Source organism: Theropithecus gelada, chromosome 3, assembly GCF_003255815.1.
Source record: "Theropithecus gelada isolate Dixy chromosome 3, Tgel_1.0, whole genome shotgun sequence".
In the NCBI taxonomy this organism is placed as follows: Eukaryota; Metazoa; Chordata; class Mammalia; order Primates; family Cercopithecidae; genus Theropithecus; species Theropithecus gelada.
The window spans coordinates 121,664,426-121,689,151 of record NC_037670.1 but is presented as its reverse complement, the minus strand read 5'-3'; the positions used below and the strand labels follow the sequence as shown (position 1 = coordinate 121,689,151).

The 24,726-nt window shown below is 38.4% G+C and overlaps 1 protein-coding gene across 5 annotated transcripts in view; it reads right to left on the bottom strand.

The window, feature by feature from the left end:
• The window catches only part of CACNA2D1 (calcium voltage-gated channel auxiliary subunit alpha2delta 1), a 503,324-nt gene extending 482,175 nt beyond the window's left edge, over nt 1-21,149 (bottom strand). For all 5 annotated transcript variants that reach the window (XM_025380146.1, XM_025380148.1, XM_025380147.1 and 2 more), the window contains exon 1: nt 20,708-21,149. In XM_025380146.1, coding sequence (XP_025235931.1) covers nt 20,708-20,802 — 95 coding nt within the window. In that variant the 5' untranslated portion in view covers nt 20,803-21,149. The remainder of the gene's footprint in view (nt 1-20,707) is intronic.
• Between the last annotated feature and the right edge of the window lie 3,577 nt (nt 21,150-24,726).

Sequence of the window (24,726 nt, the reverse complement as noted above, 5' to 3'; positions counted from 1 at the left end):
ACAGGGACAATTATTTATACTTTTACACTTTTGCAGACACTCTGAGATCTGAGTTATCAATGGAGACTTTTATATAGCCTCAGCCCCATAGGCCAAATATATTTTAAACAGATATATACATACACACACACACATATATATATACACTTTTTTTAATGTAGAGAGAACTCAACCTGCCCCAGGCATGCATTAATGTTTTTATCTTCATTCTTGGACATAAAATCTTTGTGGATTAACAATTTTGTACACATCTGCTTCTTGACTATATGCAAATAATCTCAGAAGCCATCAAAAGGGAATAGCTACCTTCAGATTAGCTGATTTACTGAAACTATGAACAAAGAGCATGCAGCCCTCCTCTTCATTGCAGTATCAAAATAGTTGGTTTGCTGACAGCAAGTGTTTGAATTCATGGCAAATAGTAAATGTTCTAAAGAGAACACATTAAAAGCCAAATTTGCTTATGAGAAACAAAATTCTGGCAAGGAGGTACAGCTTGCAGTTCCTTGTCAAATAGCAGGCATCCTCCAAACCAAAGCATTACGATTACTTTGAGGAAAACGCCATTGCTATCCATAGCTAAAATAGAAAGTAAGTGTTGAAGTAGAGCGTATCACTTTCATGTAAAATCATTTCATGTGAAAATCTTCTATTGTAGTTTTTGTAATGTCATTTTCAAACTGAAAACAGTAGTTTAGTTATGTCTTAAATACTCAAATAAAGTAAACTAGAGCTATTCAGATTATGCTACTCAGAGGCTACCAATCTGGGAACTGTGTCTACCAGTCCACAAGAAAAGTGCACAAATTGGGAGTGTTTACACACTTTTAAAACTGTTTAGAAAGAGTAATTCTTTGGCTGTGGAATTCAATTAAGTAAAAGAAGGTTTATAATTTGCATATCTTTTTAAATTTCATTTTTCTATTAATTGGTTTTCATTCCATTTCACAAAAATATACCTTTGCAATGGATATAAAATTTACAAAATAAATAAATCAACCCTACCCCTTTAGCACAGTTAGTGTGAAAAGCACTGAATTAGACAATTACTCTGACCAGCGTTCCCTGGTGCTAGCAAATTAATCATTGCTAGAGTTATAACAAGAAAAATCCTGAACAAATCAGACAACCAGCAGCACTAAAATGACATAGGATATGCACAGGCTGAGCAGGGAAGCACCTGTAGGGAGTATATGAAGGACCCACTTTTTAAAGGAAATTTACTGAGCACCCAGTACATAAGCAGTATTAAAAAGCATGTCATCATTATTTTTTTCTTTGAAAAACAGAAGTCATAGCTATTCACCTAAATCTACTCAATGAAGTGAAGAAATCATTAATACTTTATAACTGGGGCGTTAGTTAGAGGACATTACCATTACATAGTGATACAAATGAAAAATCAGATGCTGTTTAGGATTGTAGAGTATTGGCTAGTTTATGCAGGCAAATAAATGCATATTTTTCAGGAGATACCCAAGTATAAACCTTAATTTGGAAGGATCATAATCCTTTACCTTTCAAAAGAATTGTTTTATAATTTTTCTACACATTTATTGACAATAATGGTATAAATTGGCTTAAACCATAGCAAAGAGAAATCTTTGCAGAAAGTGAAAAGTTCAGCTAACTAATGATGACAGCACCCTTAATGACTAGCTAATGAGCTACTGGAGTTTACTTTCCTTACAGGATGGATCAGAACTAATGTCACCCAACACAGTCTGCCTGAAGGCAAGAGAGTGATAGGTCATCTGATGCTTCACAGCATTTCCCGAATCTGTGAACACATAAAGTAGGAAAGAAATGAGCATTCACATCTTTTAGTTTTTGGTGTATTTACAATGGCTGTCTAATCTAACACCTGTGGTAGGCAGGATTCTGAGATGATTCTCATAATTCCCACTCCTGCAGAGCCCATTCTCCTTGAGTGTGAGTGGGGCCCGTGCTACGAAGGGATGTCACTCCCTTAATTATGTGATGTTATGTGGTAAAGGTGACACAATTCTGCAGATGGAATTTAGATCTCACATCCCTTGATTTTGAATGAATCAAAAAAGGGAATATAATGGATGGTCTAACTTAATCAACTGAAAGCCCTTCAAAGACGGATTGAGCCCCCTTTCTGAATGCAGAGAGTTTCCCTCCAGTCTAGAAGAAATAAACTGCCATGTTGTGAGAGGACCTTTAATAGGGCCTCCATAACCACACGATTTTGAAAGAGGAGCAGGAAGTAGCCCCATACAGGAATGCAGGCCGGGCAAGTCCTTATTGCAGCCTTGTGAGACTGAACAGAGCGCTGCCACGACTCCTCAGCACTGAAACTGTTAGATAATAAATGTATATTGTTTTCAACCATTCAGTTTATGGTAGTATGCTACACAGAATAGAAATTACCAAACCAAAATAAAGAAATAAATACATTTACATTACCAAATTTTAAACATGATATTCATTTTTTTTTTCTTTTTTAAGAGACAGAGTCTTGCTCTCTTGCCCAGGCTGGAGTGTGGCTGCTGGATCATAGCTCACTGCAGCCCTGACTTTCAGGCTCAACTGATCCTCTCACCTCAGTCTCCCACATAGCTGGGACTAATAGGTGCATGCCACCACACCCACACAATTATTTAATTTTTAGTAAAGATGAGGTCTCGTTGCATTACTCAGGCTGGTCTCAAACTCCTGGGCTCGACTGATCCTCCTACCTCAGCCTCCCAAATTGCTGGGATTACAAGTGCGAGCCACCATGCCCAGCCCAGGATTCATTTTATCTCTGCATAAAATGTCTTTATGAAGATTCTACTTGGGGCTGGGCGCGGTGGCTCACTCTTGTAATTCTGCAATTTGGAAGGCCGAGTCAGGTGGATCACCTGAGGTCGGGAGTTCAAAACCAGCCTGGCCAACATGACGAAATCCCGTCTCTTACTAAAAATACAAAAATTAGCCAGGCATGGTGGCACATGCCTGTTATCCCAGCTAGTAGGGAGGCTGAGGCACGAGAATCTGTTGAACCTGGGAGGCGAAGGTTGAAATGAGCCAAGATTGCACCACTGCACTGCAGCCTGGGTGACAGTGAGACTCTGCCTCAAAATAAATAAATAAATAAATAAATAAATAAATAAATAAATTCTATTTGGTTTGTTTAGATTCACTGAACCTTAAATTAGTCATCAGTCTTTGATTTCCTCTGTACAATCTGATTCACATCTTTTTTGCACACATGTTGAGGATCTAACATGTGTTTCTAACTCTTCTCATTTATTCATGCCTCTACACTAGGAGGAAAACTCATCAACTGGCACAATAAAGGGCCGCACATAAAAGACTGCACACATCCCTCTTCTATACTTTAAAATGCCTTATGAGCTCGGATATAAATTCTTGAAAAATTAGAATTGATACTATAAACAGCATAATTGATTTTTACTCTTTTCTGAAAATATTTCATAATATACATTTATTACTCAAGGTAAACCATGATGATATGTTTGCTGCTCATCTTAGAGGAAAAAAGCCCCATTCTATGTTACAGATAGCATGGTAATTATTGCTTATGTAGCTTTAAAGTTACCATTTTCCACTTGCAAAGATTCCTAGAACTATATTGTCAAGGGAGAACATCTAGGGCCTCTTTCACAGAACTAAAATCATCAGGGACAATGGGCCACTAAAATTATTTTTCTGCACACGAGGTCAATTTTTCTGCAAGGTCAATGACTTCATTATATACTACAATATACTCCCCCACCCTTATTAGAGGTTTTGCTCTCTCTTTCTGGGGTTTCAGTTACACGCAGTCAACCAAAGTCCAAAAGTGTTACAGAATTAGAGAGAGAGAGACAGACCACCTCCACACAACTTTTATTACAGCGTATTGTTATAACTGTTCTATTTTATTAGTTGTTTTAATCTCCTTTCTGTTCCTAACTTATAAACTTTATCATAGGTATGTATACATAGGCAAAAACATAGTATATATTTTTAATCAGTAATATATGCAGTTTCAGGCATCCACTGGGGGTCTTGAAATGTGTCCCCAGCAGGTAAGGGGGAACTTATCTGTACTGGATATGCCCTTCAATCAGATACAAAAAGAAGCTTGGTACCGTATTATGCTTTAGCACAATTTGGTGGTAGCAAAATGTTTAAAAGAGAGGAAAACATCAAACTTCATCATTTTTGCTTTCAGAAAGAAGAAACTTAAAACAGTGGGAAAATAAACTTTTCAGGAGCATAACTACAGGTATGGGAGTGCTCAAGTACCAAGAAAGATCTAATTTATGGTCAATAGATACATGAATGGCAATTATGTAACAATTAAAACCAAGTTTTTAAGAAATAGGAGGTGAACAATTAAATGTTGGATAGTGCTAAAGCCAGAAATTCTTCCTTACAAGATGTTACCAAGTAGGTCTTACATCTAGTTAATGGTGGAAGCAAACAGGAACCCACGTCACCTGATTAGACTGTTATCCTGCTTCTAATCAAGAGTATATTTTTTCAGTGCTTTCTACATGCAGTGTTTTACATGAATATTTTTAATCCTTACAAGAACCCTATGAAGTTTTATGAATGGGAAGGTTGACTTGTTCAAGTTACCCAGCTAATTGTAGAGCTGAGATTTGAATCTACACTTTTAACCAACCATGCAAGTTCCATGAAATAATTAAACCCTAATGTTTAAAAGCATCAATTTTTTAATGCAATGACTCTTCTTCTATGCCATTAATATGGTACTAGTTACAAATCATTTTGAGGAGAACTAAAAAGTCACTCAGATGAGTATCTGTCCTCTGGTTTAGATGAGGAAACCTGATTAGAAAGGCAGCAATCCAAGGACAGATGCAATGGCTCACATCTGTAATCCCAGTGCTTTGGGAGGCTGAAGCAGGAGGATCACCTGAGGTCAGGAGTTTGAGATGAGCCTGGGCAACATAGTGAAATAGCAAGACTGCGTCTCTCCAAAATATTTAAAAAACAAACAAACAAACAAAAAAACAGAAAGGCAGCAACCACACCACATATGATCACTTTTTAGAATACAAGAATGAAGTTTTAATGATACTCAGCATAGATCCAACATCTAAATCCATTTAAATTATAGGAGACCTGTGTGACTTGACAGGAATCTGTACTGATTTAGTAAACAGAAAGGATATGGAGCAAACTGCCATCTTCAGCTTCAGACAAAAGTCATGACACATAGCATAAAAAATCTTAAACATAACCTCAGGACGACAAGCAAGGAACAATCTGGTGCAATTTATTTATTTATTTTTTGACTTGGTCCTCCCTTTCCTACTCCCATTCCAGAGATTTTCCCATAGTGCTCTAATGAGATAAATATGAAAAGCATAAGAGAAAATAGTAATCTTTACTAATCTCCATAGATTACTCCAGGAGTAGATTAGAAAATCAAGAAAAAAATGTCTAGTTCTAATGGCTCCACATTAGAATAAGAAAAGATGAAGGAACTGGCCGGGCGCGGTGGCTCAAGCCTGTAATCCCAGCACTTTGGGAGGCCGAGACGGGCGGATCACGAGGTCAGGAGATCGAGACCATCCTGGCTAACACGGTGAAACCCCGTCTCTACTAAAAATACAAAAAAACTAGCCGGGTGAGGTGGCGGGCGCCTGTAGTCCCAGCTACTCGGGAGGCTGAGCCAGGAGAATGGCATAAACCTGGGAGACAGAGCTTGCAGTGAGCTGAGATCCGGCCACGGTACTCCAGCCTGGGTGACAGAGCGAGACTCCGTCTCAAAAAAAAAAAAAAAAAAAGAAAAGATGAAGGAACTAACACTTTTTACTCTTTGCTCAATAAATTCAGTGGAATATACATAGATAGCCTATCATTTAAGCCTTACAATTTCCCCTAAAAGGTATGGTGTGTGACACTCTTTTACAGAATATGAAATGAAATTGAAAGAAAATTAACTTTCCAAGATCACACAGGCTATATCAGAAGCAAGGTTCAACCTTGGGATTCTCTGACTCAAAATCCTGAATATTCCCACCATACCAGACTGCCCACCTTGAGTCCTCTGAACTACCATAGCATAGACTCATAAGGTTCTGGCTTTACTTAAGTATCTATCAACTTAGCAACTTTTGGGAGTTAGTAGAGTAATACACAACCACTGTGTGTTTGAAGATGTGAAAAAGTAGATCACAGGCTTCAGATAGGACAAAAAATTAAAACAATAATCAGCAGTTATATATCACATCCATTTTGATGTTTCAGTTACTCCTAATAAATTTACAATCTTCCCATGGATGATGGCATTTCTGGATACTACAAAGCATTTTCAGGTTTTATAATGTTTTCTAAATATATATATTCTACATACATGTAGCACATCTGAATCTGCATATATATTTTCTTCATATCTTATAACTTTCACTTGATATAAATCATTATAATATATATTTGATGTTCATATATTGTGTAATGTTTATTATATGTACACACATATAAATATGTATATATCGGTGTACGTGACTGATGTATGCGTTTCTCTGCAATTAGGGTAGATATACAGAGGCAACAGAAGGAAGAATGAAAATAAAAACCGATTCTGAGTAGCCTGCTGACCCCAGGTTTTGGCTCCCTGTGCATATTGCAAGAATAGAATCCAGGAGCCAATTCACTTCACATGTGGAAAAACCCAAAAGGGGTAGGACCAAATCCAAGACTTGCAACCTTCAAATGGCTCCTCTGTCACAATCATGTACAACCGGGACTCAGCTGGCCTTTAGATGCCACACAGGTTGTGTCACATCTGATAATTTAAGGAGATGAATGACCTCATATAATTATCACGCATGGTTTGGTCTGCGATGAGTTACCATTCCCCTATGTTTATTTATTACCATCGAGGAAAAATATAAATTTTAAGCAATTACTCACCAGTAGACCTTGAAACCCATGTGTCAATCCTCTGGGAACTAAGCTATCTATGCACAATAAAATTTCACCTCATAAAAATTAATGCCAATTTCTACACTTACATCGACAGGAAAATCAGGTGTCTGGACAGACAGCCAAGCAGCTAATATGTTTAATTTAGAGCAATCTGCACAGCCTCCATTGTGCCCATCTTCCTCAGGCTTCATATGGCCCATTTGTTCAAGTCCCCCAACATTTTTGCAGATGTAAATTTAAGTCAATTCTAATAAAATGTCATGACAAAGACAGGGTGGTATTTTTAAAGTGGCAAACATCATAAAAATTTTACACATTCTTTTCTGTGGCAAATGTCAAAATGACTGCTATAAAAAGGCCATGTTGGCCAGGCACGGTGGCTCACGCCTGTAATCCTAACACTTGGGAAGCCGAGGTGGGCAGATCACCTGAGGTCAGGAGTCTGAGACCAGCCTGGCCAATACGGTGAACCCCGTCTCTACTCAGAATACAAAAAAAATTAGCCAGGTATGGTGGTAGGTACCTGTAATCCCAGCTACTTGGGAGGCTGAGGCAGGAGAATTGCTTGAACCCAGGAGGCGGAGGTTGCAGTGAGCCGAGATCAGGTCATTGCACTCCAACTTGGGTGACAGAGAGAGACTCCATCTCAAAAAAACAAAAACAAAACAAAACAAAAGCCAGGTTGCTGGCATCGAAAACTTCCTGCTTCAATGGTTATCATCAAGTTGTAATCATTAGTCATGGTATTAATGTATTGGTTAATCTAAAACATCTCTTTTATCCATAAATCAATTCCAAATTTGCACCAGAAATTTTATTTCAGTGCTTGATTTCTGCCAACAAAAAAACAGCGTTTATGAGAGGCTCAACTCCATTTATATTGCAAAGTGAAGGGCTAGAGTTAAATGAGTGTAACTAACCATCAGTTGGATGAGTCAAGTAAAAGCTGGCCTTTTTCCGTACGCTTTTGGCAGATTTTTGCCAACTTCTGTATTGGTTGTGAAAAATGCAACTGGTCTTGATTTTACTATCCCGCACTCACTCAATTTGTAGGGTAGTCTGGAATCATTTCTATAAACATCCTGGATAGATTGCATTATTAACTTTCAGATATTCTGTTTTGAGGCTAAAAACTCACATCTTTGACAATGAGAGGATATTGGTGGTAAAGCTATGACTTTTAAAAATAGATTCACACTCTGTGGCACAGTTCTCCTACAACAGGTGCTGGCTGAATTGTCACAACAAAGCACATCAAATGCTTTGTGGTTCTGCTTTCTTCATGGTCTCTTTTAGGACACTGGTTTTGTCCTTAACCTAGGGATGGAACAGTTCACCCACCCTATTTCACTTACACTCCACTGCATCTCTTTCCCTTTCCCTTTTATGATGAAAGGCTACACAGGTTTTAGGAAGAGACGTTTTTAAGACCTGCTAAGCATCCCTTTTTCCATTCATTTTAAGTTTTTCTCATGGCCCAAATGGTTATATATTAGCACAATAATCTAGCTCACTAATCCATAGTCATCAATTCATGATCTCTTAAAGGCAGAAAAACCACACAACGCACACATAATGAAGCCTGGCTATTAAACAATCCTTTAAAGTTCCTCACGCATTCTTTTATTTAATCTTCACGGTAACATTGGATGCAGGAAGAAAAAATACTATCCTTGTTCTACAGACGGAGAAATCAAGGCTGAGAGTTAGTTCTGCCGTACTTTACATGACTCCTCTCCCTCAATCTTATTGCTGGAATATACAGTCAGGCGAGATAATATATAAGACCTCAAAGCTCCTGCAAAGGGCAGCAACGTTCAGCAGGTAAGTGTAGGAATCTAGAATTGAGCTGCTTGAGATCAAATTTGAACTCCTAAGGAAATTCAGAAAAGTTCTTCATACCCTAAACTTGTTCCCGCATTTACAAAACAGAGATAATACTACTACTTATCTCAGAGGATTGGCTTGAAGGCTAGATGGATTAAAAAACATGAGGCCAGGCACAGTGGTTCGCGCCTGTAATCCCAGCACTTTGTGAGGCTGAGGTGGTTGGATTACTGAGGTCAGGCGTTTGAGACCAGCCTGGCCAACGTGGTGAAACCCTATCTCTACTAAAAATACAAAAATTAGCCAGGCGTGGTGGCGCACACCTGTAATCCCAGCTACTAGGAAGGCTGAGGCAGGAGAATCACTTGAACCCGGGAGGCAGAGGTTGCAGTGAGCCAAGATCACGCCACTCTACTCTTGGAGTGAATAAAGAAATAACTTGTTCATTATTAATTATGAATTTATTATTCATTATTTATTTTTTCTTAACTTTTATTTTTAAATTCAGGGGTACAAGTGGAGGTAGGTAACATAGATAAACTTGTGTCGTATGGGTTTGTTATACACATTATTTCATCAGCCAGGCATTAAGCCAGTACTCATTAATTATTTTTTCCTGATCCTCTCCCTCCTCCCACCCTCCACCCTCTGAAAGTTCCCAGTGTTGATCCCCTCTATGTGTCTATGGGTGACAGAGCGAGACTCTGTCTCAAAAAAAAAAAAAAAAAAGGAGAGTACTAATTAATAGTGCCTGGCATACAGAAGGAAAAATGTCAGAAAACAATATTATTGTAACTGAAGGATGATTGGTAGTCATTATTACTGTTCAGACACTGCAGGTAGAGACACCAAAATTACTTCAAACTGTGAATATCCATGGGAGAGAAAAAAGAGCAAAGTCACAAAAGGGAAATAAATAGCCCACCCTAACTCTTCTCATCTCTTGCCACAAACCACAAGAGTGGTTTTTCCACACTGCAACGGTACCAATGAGAGGAAGATTGATTCTCAGATCCGCTGGCATTTGCAGTCCTAACCATTCATTCATTCATCTTGGAAACTCAGGGAACTGCCGTGATGGCAACTGCCAGTAATTTCCAGACCTTCGGGAGACCTGAGATGCCTCAGTGAGGGTTAACCAGATATACACTTTGCGGGGATATTCTGTCAGTTTTTTGTTTATTTGTTTGGAGACAAGCCTCCCTATGTTGCCCAGGCAAGATTTGAACTCCTGGGCTCAAGCGATCTTCCTTCCTCAGCCTCCCTAACAGCTGAGCCTACAAGCAAGCCCTCGCCCAACTTCCAGTGGTTTTTTATCTTCTAGAGTTTATTATTTTGTTTTCTTGACAAGGATCTGTTTCAACCAAAACCTTTCCCCTCTACTGAGGGCAGGAAGCACCAATAGAGTTGGGCAGTAAACCACTACTATCTGCTGAAAATCAATGAATAAGTAATGCTAAATTGTCAAAGCAAATAACAATTTGCTCTTTTATCTGTTTTTCAATGATATTACTGGAAGATCTTTCTACCACAAGCACTACACCCTTTTAAAATCTAATGACATTGGCCAGGCGTGGTGGTTCACATCTGTAATCCCAGCAATTTGGGAGGCCAAGGCGGGTGGATCACCTGAGGTCAGGAGTTTGAGACCAGCCTGACCAATATGGTGAAACCCCATCTCTACTAAAAATACAAAACCTAGCCGGGTGTGGTGGTGTGCGCCTGTAGTCCCAGTTACTCAGGAGGCTGAGACAGGAGAATCGCTTGAACCCAGGAGGCAGAGATTGCAGTGAGCTGAGATCACACCACTGCACTCCAGCCTGGGTGACACAGTGAGATGTCATCTCAAAATAAAAAAAAATCTAATAACATGTTATAAAACTACATGGATCTTTAAGATGATAATCTCTCCTAGGAAAGAAGTAAACAAAAAATAAAGACAAGTGAGAACCAAATGTTGCTGTGTCCAAAGGTAATATAGTGGCAAACTGGAGTCTTGTTACCACCACTGGAAGAAAAACTCTAGTCCATGCCTCTCAAAATTTGAATATCACTAATGTGTATGTATTACATTTCTGAATTATGTCATTCCTTCTCGAGAATGGAGTACATAATTTAAATCATTCCTCTAAAAACATCTCCAGTAAATTAAAATTATATCTATCCTGTATTCCAACCATCTGCTTTACTTCTCAAGGCTGTTTCATATTTCAAAAGTTACTTTGTAAGACACTGTGTTTAGTCTTGATCCCTTCCTCACCTACCTCTATCAGAACTTTCATCCATCAATCATGGCATCTCATTGCTTTCATCTCTCTGACATTTGGTCTTCTCCCTCTGAGGTATGGGAATCTCCCTTCTGGTAACACTTATTTAGTTGTCTGTACAGCCTTCCCCACCTTCCCCACCCTTCCCACCAGAGTCTTTTTCTGAGAATCGCCTCTTCCCCTATCCACAGTAATAGCAACTGGCCTCTTACAATGTAATACCTCCTAATAAGATTGGACCAGATATGGTGAAGTAACCCAAGCTCAGGCAACCAGAGTCTCTTTTCCAAATCCCATCTCCTGGTCACAATTAAATGGGCTGTAAGTGGCCATCTGGCCCATATTCAGACAATCAACACATCTTCTTTGGGAGGTTATCTTTAGGACTAGGATTCTACACTCAAGTTGGTTCAAAGCTTCAAAGGAGAAAACATAATCCCTCGCAACCATTCAATATCACGAGCACTGGAGGCAGATAATGCCAACTTATAGAGAAAGAGAAGAAACAAGTGACACAAAGAGAAGCAGAAAATGACTTGAGAGATTATCGTGACAGCAGTCTCACCTTTGTCTGCAGTTGTTGGAACATCCTTAACCTGAACTCCCATGACGGATCCTCCAGCTCCACTATCATTTAAAAATATTTCTTTTTGGTTTACGAAAGTTCTATGGTTTTGTACAATTTACAATCCCAAATGGCCTAACATTAACTTCTTCATTATTTATTATTTTTTCTTAACTTTTATTTTTAAGTTCAGGGGTACAAGTGGAGGTCTGTTACATAGGTAAACTTGTGTCATAGGGGTTTGTTGTACAGATGATTTCATCAGCCAGGCATTAAGCCTAGTACTCATTAGTTATTTTTTCCTGATCCTCTCCCTCCTCCCACCCCCTACCCTCTGAAAGGTCCCAGTGTGTGTTGATCGCCTCTGAGTGTCCATGTGTTCTCATCATGTTGCTCCCCTTTATAAGTAAGAACATGCGGTATTTGGTTTTCTGTTCCTGTGTTAGTTTGCTAAGGATAATGTCTTCCTCTGAATTTACTATCTCTCACTTTCCTCATGTCACCAAATTCCTGGAAGGAACAAACTGCACTTGTCTCCATATTCTCAACTTGACCAACTCCTCCAGCCACTGAAACCATGCTTCTGTCCCTGACATGATGAGACTTCTCTCTTTCATCAGTGGCCTTGATGCCTTCCTTAAAGAGGTCATCTGGTTTGACCTTCCACAAAATGAAACTGTAAATCGAGGCCCTTCTTTTGAAATTCAGTGGCTATCTTCGATTACAGATAAATATGAGTTAAATAAATGGAAAAAAAAATCCTCCTTCTGCCTTCAAAGATATTGCTCTCTGAATTTGCCTCCAAACTCTCTTCAGATACATTTTTTTTTTTTTTTTTTAAACACAGAGTCTCACTCTGTCACCCAGGCGTGCAGTGACGCAATCTTGGCTCACTGCAACATCTGCCTCCCAGGTTCAAGCGATTCTCCTGCCTCAGCCTCCTCAATGGCTGGGACTACAGGAGCATGCCATCACACCCGGCTAATTTTTTTTTTGTATTTTTAGTAGAGATGGGGTTTCACCGTGTTAGCCAGGATTGTCTCGATCTCCTGACCTCATGATCTACCCACCTTGGCCTCCCAAAGTGCTGGGATTACAGGTGTGAGCCATCGCGCCCGGCCCAGATACATATTTCTAAGGGCCTAACAGACATCTACAAGATGCACTGCAAACTGCAATTGTCCAACAGTCAAGCTGCTCCCACCCTCACAACATCAATCTGCATTCCTCCTTGTTCTCTAGCCTACAAAATTAAGAGATCTAAACGACATCTCCAATTCTTCTTCCCTTCCCGATTCCTCAAATCTCACAACCACCAAGTCCTGAAATTATACTTCTACTTTAAACCTGCTTCACCTTCTCACTGACACTAATCTTTTTGAAACCTCGGGCATCATCTCTAGTTCAGTGAATGCTGCAACGGTATACTAACTAATCTCATAGCTTCTGCCTCATATACTGGCCCTCCTTAATCCATTTTCTACATATTATGATTCAAACCTATTACTTTTTTTTTTTTAATTTAAAAATCTCAACAGCAACACAGGATGAAGACCAAATTTGTGTTGGTACACAGAACAGGGCTATTGCTAATGTCGATGTAATATGAGCACTGCCCATCTCCTCCTTGGGTCAGGGGGCAAGAAATTTATCACCAGACTTAAGCCAACAGCTACCAACATCATTTCCCATCGACAAGTCCAATGCCTAACAAAGAACATACCATGTTTCTTTAGACCATGCCCCTTCAGTGTGCAATGTACTTTTTCCTTGGTCATGCTCTGATGTATCCCAGTGTTTCATAGTCAGCTTGGAGTTGCTAATGTCTTCCTTAGGAACTCTCTCCCTCAGTTTGTATTCTCAATAGGTAGCTCAGTGCAGTACGTAATTTGCACTCAATAATAATAATTGCATTAATTGTTGAATTAAATTATATTTGGTATTAAAAAATTTGAAACAAGAAATATTAAAAGAGGCAACATAAATGAAAACTACTTCAAAAATAAAATATACTATTTATTTAGAAGCCTAGTTTTAAGTATACTACCTAGAAGGCTGCTTACCTGCAAGTTATTTCTTTCTCGTAATCTAATGGAAAAAAATTTACTAATGGAATTTCTTTCTTGTTGATTAGCACTTAAGCTCTTAATTGAAGATTATACTAGTGTTTCTTATCCAATAAACCATTTCCCAGAATTTCATAAAAACTAAAAATTTTTAAGTACTTATGTTTTGAGATCTAGATAATTTTATTGTCTTGGTCTCTAAGGTGAATTTCCAAATGTGAATATTTAAGTCTCTAAAAATGATTATTAAGTTTAGGAAGCAGCATTTCCAATATAACCAAGCTCACATGGGAAATGAAGAAAACAGATGAAATTAAGAAAAATAACCAACTGCTACCTTTAGTATCTTTAATATAATGTTGCACCTCATAAATCTGAGGGCTCTTCTCTCTGCCCCACTTACACATCCATCATTCCTCAAAGTATTTTCACCACAATGCCTGTTGATCACTTTTTAAAAACAAGAGATTTTTGTAGTCTGCCTGAGCCCATTTATTTTATTGTACCATCCCTCTTGTAACTCTCAAAATATGGCATTATTAATATTTAACCATCCCTTCACATCGTTTGACAGTATGCACCTTAGAAAAATTTTATTAGCTCTTTCCCCTCTTTTCCCTAATTATCCCTAAGGTATTGAGCAAATATCAAAAGAAACAATTCTCTAGACTTGTTTGACAATTTTGTTATGTGTTGATTACATATTACAGGTTTAACTGTATACCAAAATCCCTTAATAATTTCTCTTACAGAGAAATGTCTGATAACAGGAAATCTCCTGAAACAGTGAGTGCAGATTTAAGTGAAAAGGACCTGAAACTGAGGTCTGATCACAGGTAACTTAAGAAAAACAAATTTTTAAATTTTTCATTTGATTTGATGTTATATATAAATAATAATGTTATGGTTAATAGTAATTGTACGCATGTATGTGTATTAAAGAGCGAGAAAACAGAATTTATTATTTGAATAAAATAACACTGGAATTACTTTTCATCATTTGCCAAGAAACCACCATAGTGCATTTTTAATTACTCAGAAAAAAATGAGCTTCAAATAGACAGTAAGATTATCCCCAAATCCGAAACATTTAAAATGGCCAACACCATTATTTTCTACTGTCACCAGTTCTAGTTTAAGTTGTTCTTCCATTTATGATATAGAATTTTAAATGTATCCTAATTTTTTAAATCCACAGAGCATATGGTTAAAAAAAATCAGCAGAAGCAAATGTTAAAATAACATTTAGCCAGAAATATCCCACATTCATATTCAAAGAGAACTTCAAATATTGCTTTATATATAACAGCCTAATTCTGAATTATTGAAATTAACTATAAAAAGTGTGCCGGTTTATTGAGGCCACAAAGTCAATCTTTTCCTTGTTCATAACCTGTACAAAACAGTGGCAAAATACAAAGGAGCAATGACTGCTTTCTTTACTCAATTTTAAAAACTGCTAAGAGTAGCTGACTCTATGTACTGAATTACTACAAAAGATGTAAATCCTACAAGGAAGGGATATTTAAGAGCTTATATTTTTACAAATAAAAATTTTAAACCTGTGCACATTTGCCTTCATTCCTAAAATATCACACTACCAAATATGTTTAATTCTTACAAATTTCAAAGCATATCTTATCTAAATGAAAGAAATAAAACTGCTTAGTATGTAAAGAACTTTTAATAGGTGCCAACATTTCAAATGTAGTTTCTTTCTCATACTTGTTTTGTTTAAAAGATGGCAAAACTGTCTTTAGAGTCACTTTTTACATTACTTGTCAACTATGTTAGTAACCCATCTCTAAAGGACTTGAGCATTTTCCGGCTGCTTGTGTATGCAATATCTCATTTAATTGTCTTGGCAAATTATTCTTAAATGCTAGTGTTATTAAGTTAGATGTAATCCCTGAAAACAGTTGTGGACTGACAGAAGACCTAAGGTATGCACACTTGTGAATAAACTTACCTTACTGAGGTTTTTCTACTATATCAATTCACTTAAAGTTTTAAAAATATGTGTGGACATACACATACAATATTATCTCTTAATAGAATACTATATAGTGACACAAACTAGGAAAGTTATCTATGCGATGTTAATATTTTGAACTCTCAAGGAAAAGCATTATAGTATTTTTTCACAAAGTGCTGCCACTTTTACTTAATTGACATTGAGGTCAATCGCCTTTTTCTCTCATCTCTGTAAACAATATGATGCAATCATTTACATGTTTCAGTGCACACACATAAAAAAATGAACCATGTGTAAGCTACATGGTTGGCCATCACAGCCCATTCCCAGTTTACTGGAAAGCAACTGTATGAAAGCCTTGGGAACAGTCGTGGTACTGCTCACAGATAGTTCATGAAAAGAAAGACTGGTTGACACACTTAGTGACACAGTGCTTGATGCACACTGTAAGCCTTAAGTAAATGTGGAGGCGATATAATAGAACAAAGTTTGTTCCCCATGAAAAGCAGCTGACCTGCTTTTTGAAACACTACCACAGACAGCTCTTTTAATAGAAATAATGGAACATTGTCATTTTAATAACAATAAAATGTTACTTTTTTTGAAATACTGAAATTCTGATTTTTTTCCCAAATGCTATGTATACTTATGTTAGAAATGTTTATGTCCATACCTGTAAGACACTAAATGAGATCAACAAATAGCATGATTTGCCTAAGATATGTTTTATTTTACCCATTTAAATCTCCAATTTAAAGTTATAAATAGCTTGAAGACATGTGCTAGGAAATTCTTGGAAACTTGCATCTACATAGAGGAATAGAGAAATCAAGAAAAACCTGAAGAGTGCTTTATATAATGATACTCCAGAGAATATGTAAATTAAATAATAGTTTGTTATGCGCACTATTGTAAAAACTATTTGTAAAATGTCTAAATGCATTATTGTTTACGAATATATACTCCTAAATATATATACTAAATTTTAACACAATAATAATTTCCATATGTTATGTTTTTGTAAAAATTTACTATGTGTAAACCCTAGAGAGGAGAGTATTTTATTATTATTTTTATCAGTGTTGGAGACATAACAGAAAGATGTCTACACAGTCAGGTTGCTGTGAAGAAAAAAACTGTAAAGCTCTTATCTATTGTCAAAATGAACCACCTACTTTATATTCAAATTTTATGTATATTTATTAAATTATATTAATGAAAGCCATGGGGGGGAAAGATAATAAAGGTACATTTTATTTCCCTTTAATAAACCATAATATGCTTAGATTCTTGTATTTTCTGACATTTTTTCAAAAATTATATCCATTTCAGTCTGTTTAATTTTCATTCAAATGCCAATCCAAATAGCTACACATATAGTGATGTGTAACATTAATAAATTTAACATAATATTACACTTACATGGAATAATATATCTATTGTTGCATATTTTAAAACATACATCTGTGGAATAATGTTACATGGTTAAGACAATGAAAACAAAATTAAAGACCTGAGAAAAGTTTATTAATGTTCACTGTTTCAGGTTTTATTCTACATTTAATATTTTATCTCATAATTGATCATATGGCACATTTCCTTGTGTATGTAAAATGTAAACAGAAACTGCTGACCTCAAGTGAGAATAATTATGTCACTTCTAATGCATGGAATAGATATCCATTACAATATCTTGACATACAAAATTTCTCCTTTATAGCCTTAAATACAAATTTCTCTAATAACAGAAAAAAAATTTATATCCTAAGTAATTAAACCCAAAAGTACTATTCGTTTATGAGATTTTATGTTTATTTCCTGTGGAGATCCATAATCCTTAGTTTTATGTTTATACCATTATACACTTTATATTAAAATCCCCGTATACCAATGGGCTCTCGGCCAATTATTGAAGACTGGCATTTTGATGTGACTAAGATAAAAGTTTAATATGAATAGTTATAACTATATATTTTTTTAATTGCATTTGTAAATAGATTCTAAAATTAAGGACAAATTTAAATTAACATTATAATACTGGCTATCACACATGTAATTCTAAATTTTAAAATAGAAGTCTTTCAACATGTGCCAAGAAATTATTTCTAGAAAAAAGGACAACTACCCTTTTTGAAAGCTACGTTTTAAAAATACCAGTACATGTGCATACTATAGCATAAAAATGATATATTTTCCATTCATATATCAACCAATACACATTATGTGGCTGCTACCATATCACGTATTTATGTTTCACACCGTAGGGAGACAAACATTTCCAAAAGAAACACCTAACCCAGAGAAATAATTGTATCAAAATTTCCTTGCCTGAAAAACATCTATTTTAGTGTTAACTCTTAGAACAGGTTAACTACTACTTTAATCCCAAAAAAATTTATATTAGAATGTATGTTAAACCAGACAGCAAAAATTGAAAGAAGATACTTAGACTGAGACATTATTTGTTTTACCATACTTAGACTGACACATTATTTGTTTTACCATAATAGAATTTAAGCCCTTCATACAGATGTAAACACTCTACATTAAAAAAAAAAAATACTTTGAATTACTAATTCTAATTGAAATCCAACTCCAATTAGTGCATAATTAATTTTATAGTGTGTGATGGCATGCTCTTCCTCTTCAGATGATAAAAACTTCTTATACTTTTTCTCTGAAAAATAAAATTGGCAAAAAAACCCAAAAATATTTATTAATGATTCCCAGAGAAATTTATATACAGAAGCATAATGATTTGCCTTTAGTGACACTACAATCTTAGTACTCACTTTTCATAAATTTGAAGTTTCCCCAAAGATTTGAGATTTGGCCTGATTACACAGTGCATATGAATTCTTTTCTCTAAAGAAAAGCAAATGGCACCACATCTTCATGCAAAAAAATTGCATTTTTTTGTTTCATAAAGTTTATTCAGAAATCTAACATGAAGTACAAATGTCAACCATCAGTTCTTTCCTCAGAAGACAGTGTTACTAACTTTTCAAATGAAAAACTGAAGATGCCGAAGGCTTCCAAAAAAATTGCTAAGATTACCTACAGGAGATTGACTTCGCTCCACAAAACCTTTCATTAAGTATTTCATTCATGAAATAATCAATGTCCTATATAATTTGAAAATATCTTGAATTTTCATTGTTAAGAAAATTTCAGATCCTTTCAAAGAAAAGAAATTGTGGTGTCCTACTTCCCATTTTAGCCCACTATTTATACTCTTTCCTGTCTAGTAAATTTCTGATCATGAAAATTGATTTACTTATAATTTTAGGAAAGCATTATTGCAGATGTTCTTCTTACAATAAGGATTTTTACATTAATATTTTACCATAGTATGTTGAGGAATAAAAGGTTGTATTTTGTTGCAGTTTTCTCCAATGGTATGATGATGTATCCCCTCCCATGACAAAAATATTGATAGATTGTCAGTTAAAAACAACAGTGTAAAAATGAGTAATAGGAACACATTTAGAAAGTGACTGTTTTTTAAAGAGCCACTTCTTTATCTGACACAGAATGCAAGCGACTCACTTGAGTTCTCACTTTACAGGCCAAGCAACAAAAAGGCTTAAAAAATTAAATGGAAGTGTGATGCCTTAACTAGAGTAAATAATTCTGAAGCACCCTTTAGGGTGATTCTTATTCTTTTTATGTTCAAAAATATCCGACTGGAACATCCTGCCAATTAAACGAAGATCTCCAGATGGCATTTACCCTTCTGCTTCATAACAAAAAGGATCTGCAATCAGTTTTATGAAAGATTACCTAAAGAGGAACATTACTGTAAATCAATGACAACAAAAATTAGACACTCCCCTTCTAAGGGATAGAATGTGCATCCTCCAGATTCTTGCACTGACACCTAACGTAATAAATACTTAAAACTGAATCTTAAATAATAGCCGCAGGGTTTCAACCGGTAAAGATTCACTGTTACTTTCCACCAAAAACTGTATTCAGCACTCAGCCAACAAAGGACAGCAAATAATTCCCAGCAGCATAAATACCGGGAAAGCTACCTTGGGCTTTGTTTTTGTTATGTAAAATGCATTAAAGTGACTCATGCACTTAAGATTACCTACCCTTAGAAGCTTTAAAGAAGCTTCAAGAACCAAAATAAATGCTTTCCCAGAAAGCCGGGAAGGCTATTCGGTGCATTAAGAAATATGTATATATTTATATGTGCCACTGAGTTTGATTCTATTTTGCTGCCTAAGAGAGGAGAGAATTATTATTTTTCATCCCTTCCTGTCGTGTGACTATAGCTACCTATAAGCCCTCTATTTCCAGAACAGCAGCGAGGTTTTTAAAAGTTATTTTAGAAATGTTAAAAATAAAAGAAAATTGCAGGAGACTGGAAACAGTCCCTCCTTCAAAGAACAGGCTCTATTCATTTGAAGAACAGGGACCGCGTGTCTGCCGACACTTAGATGTTTCAAATAATGGGGTTGGGGAGGTTGGATCGCTCGGTCCCAGTACCTGCGAGCCCCCTGCGTGGACAGCACGCTCGGCCGCGGGGAGCCAGCACGCGTCTAACTGGAAGGCTGTCAAGTGCTTCCAGTAATGTGGGATAAAACGAGTTTGGGCACTACAGCAATTAAAGAGCATCTCGGAGGCCAAGTGCGGGAGAAGTCCACGCTACCTCCGCAAGCCTGAAATTACCTATTTGTAAATTACCCAACCAAAACATAACTTTTTATTGAACTGGGTTGAATGAGAACGGGTGAGCTGGCTGGAAACTTTTTTCCCCAGTACGGCTGAACTCTGAAGTCTAGAGAATCCCGTTAGAGACTGGCTGAGACGCCGCAAGTCGTCGGCGGGCGCTTCCCGGGACAACCGGCCCCCGTGCCCGGCCCCGCGGAGGCGCCCGAGACGCCGGCTCGGGGCGCATTCCAGCGGCGAGCGGCGCGCACCGCCCGCCCGGCCTCTCCGCATCCGAGCCCGGCTCCCCGGCCGCTCGCTCCCCACCCCCACGGGCGGAAAAGCCCCGCGACTCGGGAACCCACCCCCACCCCAGACTCCCGCGGCGCCCCTCGGCCGGCGCTCCCTGCCCGGCCCGCCGACTTACGTGACGGCCGAAGGGAACGGCTCCTCCGACGAGGGGCCGATGAGCAAAGATTGGAAAAGTGTCAGAGTCAAGGCCAGCAGGCAGCCAGCAGCCATCTTCGCGATCGAAGATCAATGCCCCCTCCCTGCCCAAGCGGGGGAAGGAGCGGCGCTGGAAACCGCGGGCGGCGGAAGAGCAGCACACGCCGCCGGGACCGCGGGCGTCTGGAGGGCCGGCTGCGCCCGGGGCCCGAGGCGCGGAGCCGCGCGGAGGACGGCGAGGGCGGGAGCGGGAGACGGAGAAGGGGCGGTGGCGGGCGGACCCACTAGCGCGCGTCGGTTGCTCCGCGCCGCGGCCGCCTTGCCTCTGCCGCCATCAAGGGCGACTTTGGAAACAGACCTCGGCGAGCCCGCCGGCGCTCGCGCGCTCTCGCTGTCCCTCTCGGTTTCCTCCCTGATTTATTCCCCCGATTGCCGAGGCGAAGGCGGAGGCGGGGGCGGGGGCGGAGGAGGGGTGACGGCGCTGGAGGGTGGGGGTGGCTGCAGGAATGGGGGAATGGCAGGCAGAGAGACTTGTGGAAGCGAGAGGCTCCGTCTGGCTTCTCAGGCAAGTCAGAGGGAGGCGGCTGGGGGTGGGCAGCGGGAGGGCTGGGCGTCAGAGCAGTCGGGCGGAGACGGGCCGGGAGCAGCCCTCCATACAAGGCAGCCAGGAACTCCCAAAGTCGGCGCCGGCTCTCTCCCGCCGCCCGGCGTGCGCAGGGGGAGCGGAGCAGCCCCGCGGGGCTCCCGGGGGACGGTCAGCCGCCCAGCGGGCAACCACAGGCTGCAGAGGCTCCAACCCAGGACTTGGCTCGCGTCTTCGGGGGTTATTTTTGCACATGCAGGCAGCGTTCCCCCCAGCCCTACTCCCAGGCGCAGAATCCACTGCCTGCCTAGGAATCGTGAAGTGATTTGACAACAAATGTAGGAGGGGTTTGTATTGCATTTTAAAGCACCACTGTTGACTCTACCAGGTGGCACTATATGCCCGCGTGTGCCATAGGTTATAGCCTCTGGCGGGGCCGGGTGTCCTTTGTGCCAGCGGCCCCACACCCAGGTACTGCTCGGCTCACCTGGCCAGGACAGAGCCTCGGGCACCGGGCTGTGGACTGACAGAGAAGTACTGACGCTGTAAAATCTTCCAGTCCTGTGGTTCCACTGGACAGAGGGGCGGAGGGACGAATTCTGCATCTAGGGAGGACAGTAGTAAAAGAAGGGCTTTGCAGCATCTCAGTTGGGACTGCCTCCAAAAGGGTCCTAATGCCCTGCTCTGGCCACTGGTCTGCCCGGCCTGACAAAGGTTACCGAAGGGTGAGCTCACTCTTGTCAATGCGAAGGCATGAAAAGGGTAAGCAGCAGGAACAGGTGGCACTCTGTGAAATGCGCCTGAAATGTAGAGGAGGAATTAAGGGAGGGGGAGAGAGCTAGGGAGTAGCAATGTCGGACTGGTTTTACCTCCAGACTCAGGAGAAGCAGTAGCGGGCTTTCTCCTTGAAAAAACAAGGTCTGCGAATAGGCCTTTCCAGTCCAGCACAAGACTCCTATCCAAAGGGCCCCTGGTGGGCCAAAGGTGGAAATATATCCTTGCACACCTTAAATTCTTAAGCTCCCTCTAATAGTGTATGAGAATACTTTTGACATGACGTGCAGAGAATACAATTTGTGATGACTATCCTGCATATGCAAAAATTCTGTTAAGTATCGGAGTGACTGTCAGATTTTTAATTAGCCCGTTCTTATTTCTAGGAGAAGCTTCTGAAAGAAAGAGACCCTTATTAATCGGAAATGGATTTTCCAGCTCTCTGAAGGCAATCTCCCAAAACAAAGACTGATAATACTAGTACTACTATTAATTACTGACCAGATTTTAAAAGCGTGTGTGATTTTATGATGCTCAGCATCGTGAATTGTTTTTCCTTCCTACTTATCTCTCCTTTTTTAATGCTTTATTTGTTTTCTTTATGTTCTCTGCATCTCTGTCTGGCTCTTTGTTTCTTTCTTTCTACTCTGAGTGGCCTCACAAAAGGCACCCCACCGTGACTTAACTTAGTTTGTTTTATGCTAGGCATGGAGAATGTGGCAGCAGGAGCTGCGCAAATGAGGGATGAAGTGGGATGTAATGGGACTGAGAACTACAGCTCAGAAGGGATATTTTATATAACTGAAGATAGCATTCCACTCCAAAATTAGATAAGCAAATAGTCAAATTCATCATTTCTTCCATTTTTAATAATTCAAAAGCAGACATTCTTCCCCAGCATGAGGATGAAGAAGAGCAGAATTAGATGCCCATTATTGTCTATGTGATATGTTGGTATCATAATACGCTCACTACCTAAAAATATCATTATTATATATTCTGTCAATTATTTCAACATCAACTCCAGACTTCCCACTATGGTACACTGTTTCCAATTTTATATCTTTAGGAGAAAGGGCTTAAAGAATAAAAGAATGTAATAAGCTTGTAGAGAAGGTAAGTCAGCTTTTATTATTAACTTTGTTGGCCTTTGAGCCAAATCTCAATTTCTTTGGATCACTCTGATGAAGCACTGTGTTCTCCAATATGTGAAGCTGTTGAGGAAAGATATTGCTTCTACAATTCTTACTGAAAGGGTTGATTATCAACTGTGAGCCTACATCATTGTTTAAAAATCTGTTGTGAGGTTTGCTATTAATTGCTTTTTACCAATCTAAACCTTTTTATTGAGGATATTCAAAATGTGTGGGTTTTTTTCATGTATGACAGCTAAAAGAAGACCCTTTCCATAACATAGCATTATGTTTCTGTTGGATTAACTATACCCATAAGAGTGCATTTTTTCAGCTCAGTTCTGTTATTTCGGAAAATCCCCTTAAAATCAGATTTCATCCCATTAATCTTAATAAAATGTTGCTTAATCACGATAAATTTGCTATTCAACATAAAATGTTGACAGATCATAAGGATTGATGTTAAGCTGTTATAGAAAATGATGTAAATGTGCAGTAAATACAGTAAATAGAGGTTATAAATGCGCAAGAAGTCACAAATCAATATCTACTATTCATTTAAAAAGAAATATTTTAATTAGAAAGTAAGTTAGTGAAGTATTGCAGGAGATTTTTGCATTTAATCATTTCTAGAACAAAGTTTAAAGAGATTTAATTCATGCAAATCACTGACCTTTACCTACAACAAACTTGAGATTAGCACCTTTTGGCTCAATCTCAATTGTTAATTCATATGTTTAATTTGTTCATATGTATTTCATTTTTTAGTAACTAAGAGTAAATAAAAAACAATAAAAACCTGATTGCCATGAAATGTTTATTCTTCCTTATTTTAGGTGATACTATGATTATTGGCAGCATAAAATTATGTTTTTATTGTAGTTTTGTATGAGTGTATGTACAAACATATTTTTCTGTGATTTTATTCAGTAAATCAAATCTAGTTTCTTCAACATTTTGCCTGAGAAATTGAGACAAAGTAACCTAATTGAAGTTATTTTACCTTTCTCTCTCTTTTTTGTGCTCATGTACAAACAGACAAACCCAAACACTGAAAAGGAAAATAATTATCCATAGCCAAAAAAAAAAAACAATTAAAGGAAATAATTTTCATATTTTTTCCACATCTTAAGAAAACTAAGGTGAAAACCTTGACAAAGGGCCTTATTTGTTTGTATGCATATAGGTGTATATGACTCATCTCTGAGACAGACATACTGTTAAGAGTCATAATCAAGAAATCTTGTGATTTGAGATGGTACTATGCTTCCATGCACACAAAGATGTGTGCCAGAAAAAGCGAAAATTAAAGACAAATGGACATAAAGCGTCCACAATCTTACCTCTTTGGGGAATACTTTCAAGAGACAGGAATAAGAAAGAAAGCAATTCAGAAGTATCAATGCCCAGGAGAATGGTTAAGAGAGTGTGCAGCGATTTTTTAAGTCAAGAGTTTATATTTGGCATTTTTAAAGTAAAGTGGCACATTGAAGCCTTCATAAAAAATAA